Source organism: Marmota flaviventris, chromosome 10, assembly GCF_047511675.1.
Source record: "Marmota flaviventris isolate mMarFla1 chromosome 10, mMarFla1.hap1, whole genome shotgun sequence".
Taxonomy (NCBI): domain Eukaryota; kingdom Metazoa; phylum Chordata; class Mammalia; order Rodentia; family Sciuridae; genus Marmota; species Marmota flaviventris.
Genome location: NC_092507.1, coordinates 116,097,601 through 116,103,707, shown reverse-complemented (window position 1 = coordinate 116,103,707; position 6,107 = coordinate 116,097,601). Strand labels below are relative to the sequence as shown.

Genomic DNA, 6,107 nt, shown 5'->3' with positions numbered 1-6,107 from the left:
CAACATGAGAGAATAAATGTTCAATATCAGATAAAAGTTACATAACTACAAACACTATAGATTTTAAAATAGTAAAAGGGAGATATGAGCCAGATGTTATAATGAATTAGGCAATTTGAATGACTTATCAAAATATCCGAAGCTTACCAAATACACAAATCTGAATACATATTCTGAATAGAGTTAGGTTTGTTTTTAAAAAAAAATGGACATAAAATTTAAAACTTTCCTATCAAAAAATTTTTCTGAAATTTCACTGGTAAATTATAGCAAATCTTTACAAAAAATAAAAATGAAAAATGAGCCCATACAAACCATCTCATACTCTGGAGAATAAAAACAAAGAAACATTTTATGGCTTCCTTCATATAGTCAAAAAAAACCCCTAACACCAATGTTTGAAAACAGAATTGTAAGAATTAAATGAACAAAGATGTAAGACACTAAATAAAATATTTTTACAGAATATATTCAACACACTTGCAGAGATTTCACAAAAAAAAAAGGTAAGTTACAGAAACAAAATTTTGTTTCATCATTTGAAAATCATTACATGTAAGTCACAAAATTAACTTGACAAAACTGTCAATTCAACAAGGCAGAATATATACCTAATAAATGATGAAATATGGATAGTTTCTATTTCTGATACAACCTCAAAGTAAATGTACAGTTCTCATTATTTTTCAGATGATATCCAAATAGTGATATTTTCTTGCAAACTATTAGAACTCAGATATAATGAAAACAATGATTATCTCATGAAATATAATGAGATTGAGGTTGGGCTGACATCTGAAATTTCTGGGCTTTATGTATTTATCACAGATGGGAGATGACATCGTAAGTCTTCCCTAGATGTCCTGATATGACCTGTCAAGAAAACAAGCAAAAAAGAGCTCAATATAAGAGATGTGTGTACATCCATATTCATAGTGACATAATTCACAATAGTCAATGGTAGAGGAACCCAGGAGTCTAGTAGTAGATACATGGGGAAAGGCACGTTGTGCGAATACAGTGGAATATTACTCAACCTTGAGATGAAAGGAAATTCTGATGTATGCTACAACATACATAAACCATGTGGCCAAACTGCTAAATACAATAAACCTGTCACAAAATGACAAATACTGCATGATTCCAATTATAAGACTTGAAGAAGGTAGTCAAATTGGTAGAGATGGAAAGTGGAAGGGCCACCAACCAGTAGGGAGGAAGGGAACAGAGAAGAGTTTTTAGGTGGAAAGTGAATTTCCATTTTGCAAGATGAAAAAGATTGGGGATGTGGATGACGGTGACGGATGCACAGAACGTGAATGCATTTAACACACTTAAAAATGGTACAGATATTAAATCGTAGTATGTGTCATTTGCCACATTTTTATATTAGCTCCATGCAGGAGATGGAGTTAAGAAGAAAGGTCTGGTGGAAAGTGGAGGTTGACATAGTCTAAATAGACACAGGGTAGGAAGAGTGGGAGAGTGGACAGCAAAGGAAGAGTAAGGAAATAGAAACCCACCTGCGTCTCCAGAACCATAACGCAAGGCCCAGCAGGAAGATCAGCGTGGGCACTATAATTGCCAGAATGACCAGGCCAATGGGGATGGAGCGTCCTGCCGTGGGGAGGGAGGACACAGACCATCACTGCGAATCTCATGCATTCATTCCCTGGCCTCCCTGTGTCCAGCTCTGTAACCTTCATTTTCTAGAGGTCCGTTCTCCTCACCTCCCTCCCCTCTCTGACCACCACCTCTCCCCCTGCCTTCTTCTTCCTCTTCCCCATCCTTCCCAGGCCCATCCTCTGTGCTGGGGCACCCCCTCCCTCCACCTCCAGCTGGGCCCCAGTCCTTCCTCACCCCAGTAGAGGACGAGGTCCTGCCCTCCTAGGCTGCTGTGCTTCACCCTGCAGGCCAGGCCAGCCACCTCCCCAGCTGCCACATCCAGGGTTGCTCGGAGGTTCCAGGTCCCATCTGCGTTGGGCAGGAAGTCACCTTGCTGAGTGCCCTGCTGTTCCTGCTCACCTCGCATCCACATCACCCACACGGGCTTTGGGTAGAAGCCAGACACATGGCACACCAGCAGCAGACGGCCAGGCCCAGGACTGGGACCGCTGGACAGCCAGGCCTTGGGCTTCACTAGGGCAACAGGGGCAGGGAGAGTGTCACCTGCTGGTGCTGACCCAGAGCACATGGAAGCAGACTGATGTGCACATTAAGCCCCTCTGTTCCTTTGGGAATGCAATAAATCCTTGATGAAGCCCTCCTCCTCCCTGGGTGCTTGCCTACTCTGGTATTTAAGGAGAACTGAAAGGGAAACGGCAGGACTCACCCTGTCTCTGGAGGTCCACCTTCCCTGCCTCCAGGACGCTCAAGAGAAACCGGGGACAGGTTTTATAGAGCAGGTGCTCTATTGTGTCAAAGATGCCTTTGTAATTTGCGATTAATTCACAGACTTTCTGTGCCCTGCTGCCACCGCTTGGGGAAGGCCAACAGGTAGTATTGATGCTCAGTAAATCCAGTCCTTTTATAGCCCCCTTCAAGAAACTCCCGATGGCTCCCCCAGAATGTAGCTCACAGCCTGCTATGCCCTGGAATTCAAAAGGATCTGTGCAGAAGGAAAACAGAAATAAAAGTTACTAACCAGCAAACAAGAAGAAAGCAATGTGGGGAGGACCCAGGACACAGATTCTGGGTGAGGAAAAAGTGTGGAATGTGAATCAATAAGTTATCACAGCATTTAGAGACTTTCAGAGGTAGAGCATGGGGGACACCTGCGCCTCTCCTGAATGGCACAATGATGTGGTAAAGGGGATGTGGTTATAGGGCAGAGGAGAGGCAGAGGGGGAGGAATAGTGCTATGCAGTCACCATCACAGATTCCCCAAGGGAACCAGGAGTCCACAGGGAAATGGACCACACTGTGTTTGAAAGGGTGAATAAGAGGAGGAACCACACTTTAGATCACTGAGACACAAGTAGGAAAATAAGGAGAAAGTATCACCAGAGACACACCAGGGGCTGGTCATGCAGCAAAGCCATTCATGTGTCAGAGAGGAGTGAGGGCGCAGCCAGATCAGAGTTTGTGGAGGAGAGGAGTCGGACAGGGAGCCTGCTCTAGAGAAGTGTGTGCATGCAGCTGGGTAAAGAAGGGAGGAGGGGGAGGGACCAAGGGAGCAGAGAAGCAAGCCGGTAAGCAAGTCAAAGGAAGCCCTCAGTTCTGAGGACTGGACTCACACTCCAACTGGAAGTCACTGATTCGTTCCTGCACTTCCCTGGTAATTCCAAAGAAGTAGACTCGGAAGATCTCCTCCAGCTCTGTGACCTCCTCATCACTGAGGTTGCCCTTAGACCAGGGCTTCAGGAATATAGCAGTGCCTGTGTCACTATCCCAGCCATGAATCTGCAGATCTTCCAACCAGCCTGAGCCACGATTCAGGGTCCAGGTGCTGTTGGCAAAGGATGAGATTTGCATGACATGGAACGAGGTCGGCCCTTGGTAGGCTGTGAAGAAAACCAGAAAAGACTTAAGTGAAGGAGAGAAAATAGAGGGAAAGAAAAAACATGGATAGTGGGAAGATGCAGGAACCAAGATCCCAGGGTTTGCAGAAACTTAACACCTGACACATTTGAGAGCCCCAGGGCCTCAGGCTGCAGCCCCACCTCCAGCAGGTGGAAGAAGGCTGGAGTCAGGAGAGGGCAGGGCCTCAGAGTCCAGGTGCACCTGGGCAAGTGCAACCTGCTTTCAAACAAACCCTCTGTACCACTTTAGGTTGCTGCTTACCTTCCTGATTGTCACCACCTGAGAAGAGAACTGCTAGCAGTAGAAGTAGCGGGAGCAGCATTTCTCTGCCAGAGGACCTCTGACTCCCAGCTGGTGTTTGATCTCTCATGTCAGCAACCCTTTTTCTCAGCACTCAGTAGTGACTTCCTCTCTTTCAACTGTCAAATTTCTTCCTCATACAAAGTGAATGTCAGAAGAGAAACGTGCCTCCCACGGCCCTGAAACTCCCCCTCCACCTCTCATTTCCCCTGCAGCCCTGAGCTCTCAGACACAGTCTCACCTCCAAGGGTTCCAGCTTCTCTCCAGGGCCTCAGCTTCTTTCAGATGAGCTCAGAAACATCCCTGCATGATTCTGAAAGGTCACTTCATATCCTTAATCCTTTATTTACATATCTGTCCATCAGAGGAGAATACTGAACAATTGATCAACTGCCAATCTTCTTTAATCTGGAATGATTCCTTCATCAGACGAACTCAGGCTCTCAGCCTCCCGCTGCCTTCTCTCATTGCCATTAGCCCTTTCCAATCTAATTTCTGCTCTCCATAGGTCCTTTTCTATTACTCGGACTGCCGGTTGCATCAAAGCCAGCCTCTGTCCCAATCCTGGGGACAATGTCTCTGGAGGCAACCTTTGGACTCATTGCTTGAACCAGACCTTCTAGAGTTGATTATTTTGTCCAAGATAAGTGGTCACCTTCTGCACAAACTTGACAAGTTACTAGTGTCATTCATGAGAATACAAGTATCAGCTGTCCCTGGTGCCTCAAGAGGATACTTTAGGTCATGCATCCCCTATCCCATAAGATATTTAAATGGAAGTCTTGACCCTTTATATCACACTGGTTAAAAAGGACAAAGAAAAGGGCATAATGAAGTTTGCCAGATATAAGTTTACCAGAGAGGAAAATATATAATTTTGCATATTAAGTGAATAATATTTGCCTAGCTCTGTGTAAGTCCTCGCATATGAATCTCTTTTTTGCTCTCTGCAGTGAGTCCAGATTCCTGGCTGTCCTTTCACCCAGTCCTCAGGTGACTGACTATTGCTCATTTGCAATGTCTCTGGTTTCTATCCAAAGCTTGTTTAGATGATGTGCATGTGGGGTGAGCAGCAGCAATGGGGCATTAAACAACATTTTTGATCTTCTTCCTAATGCTTATGTGACATGGTTTCTATTATGGACATGAGATGATGCTGAATCTCCTCTCTTAATGTAGGAATAGGCTAAAGTAAAATGACTGGATCACGAGAACTGTAACCTAATGAATCCATGTTGGTTTGAATGCATGGGGCTGGGTGGTAACTGCAGGCAGGTGGGACAGGGCTGGGGGAGGTGAGTTTGGAGGCATGTCCTGGAAGGGTGCATTTCCCTGTGGCCCCTTTTCCCTTCCCTGTCTTTGCTTCCAGACTCCAGCACAAGCTGAATGGCTTTCATCCACTGTGCCCTTCTGCCATGATGTGCTGCTGCCTCACCTTGACCAAGAACAGTGGACTCAGTCAAGCATGGACTAAACCTCTGGAATTGTGAGCCCCAAATAAACTTTCCCTGCTCTTAGTTTTCTTCTCTGTTCTCTTGGTCATGGGAAAGCAAAGCTGACTAAAACTGTCTTTGGCCGTCCTGGGTGTGTTAGCTGATGGGGCAGCTGGCCTGTCTAGTGGAGTGAAGCTAGCAGCCCAGCAGGCCAGGACATGACCCTCTGCTGAGATCATGGAAATGGGAGTTGGAAATGGGAGCAGGTGGTCTTGGTCCTAAGAGGAAAGTTTGGTGATGCCTGATGCAGAAAGAACTGTGAGAAAGGAATAATCATGGGGGATTTGAGGAACAGAAAAGTGGGACACAAGGGGCACATAGAAGCATGAGATTTGGAGTTAGACAAGGAAACATTCCTTGGGAGGAGCAGGAACAGAGTGATTGGAACAGGATGACTGATGTGGCTCATCTCCAGAATGTACATGTTCAGTAAGGAAATTAGAGGATGGAGTAGAATCAGCGGTGGGGTTAAGGTGAAATCCTAGTGTGTATCCAGTATCCACAGTGAACCCCTTTCCATGAGTTTCATCCCCTTAGCAACAATGGTGCCCCTAATACTTGTGATAGTCCTTGTAATTTGTTTTAAGATGGACTCATGGGTTCTTCACATTTCCTTATCTTTTCCCAATGTCTTGTTCTACATTCCATTGTCACTTGTCTTGGCTTTTCTCTCTTAATGACTCTGCTTTATTCTCAGTCACCTTCTCCAACATACCTAGAGTTTCTCCCATTTCTGTTCCTCACCAACTCATGACAGTATACCCCATGGGATGCCTCACCATGCCCCCCCTC

At 45.5% G+C, this 6,107-nt stretch overlaps 1 protein-coding gene across 2 annotated transcripts; it reads right to left on the bottom strand.

Annotated features, from left to right (window-relative positions):
- Positions 1–453: 453 nt before the first annotated feature.
- LOC114083953 (T-cell surface glycoprotein CD1b-like) lies at positions 454–3,932 on the bottom strand. 2 transcript variants are annotated; one of them, XM_071618281.1, is made up of 6 exons: positions 3,784–3,932; positions 3,237–3,503; positions 2,333–2,608; positions 1,861–2,139; positions 1,524–1,617; positions 454–873 (listed from the first exon to the last, which is right to left on the bottom strand). In XM_071618281.1, the coding sequence occupies exons 1-6, from the start codon at positions 3,890–3,892 to the stop codon at positions 855–857; spliced, it is 1,044 nt and encodes a 347-aa protein (XP_071474382.1). In that variant the 5' UTR covers positions 3,893–3,932; the 3' UTR covers positions 454–854. The 2 variants fall into 2 exon arrangements, with proteins under 2 accessions (XP_071474382.1, XP_071474383.1); XM_071618282.1 differs by having other exon boundaries at positions 1,861–1,974.
- Positions 3,933–6,107: the final 2,175 nt, after the last annotated feature.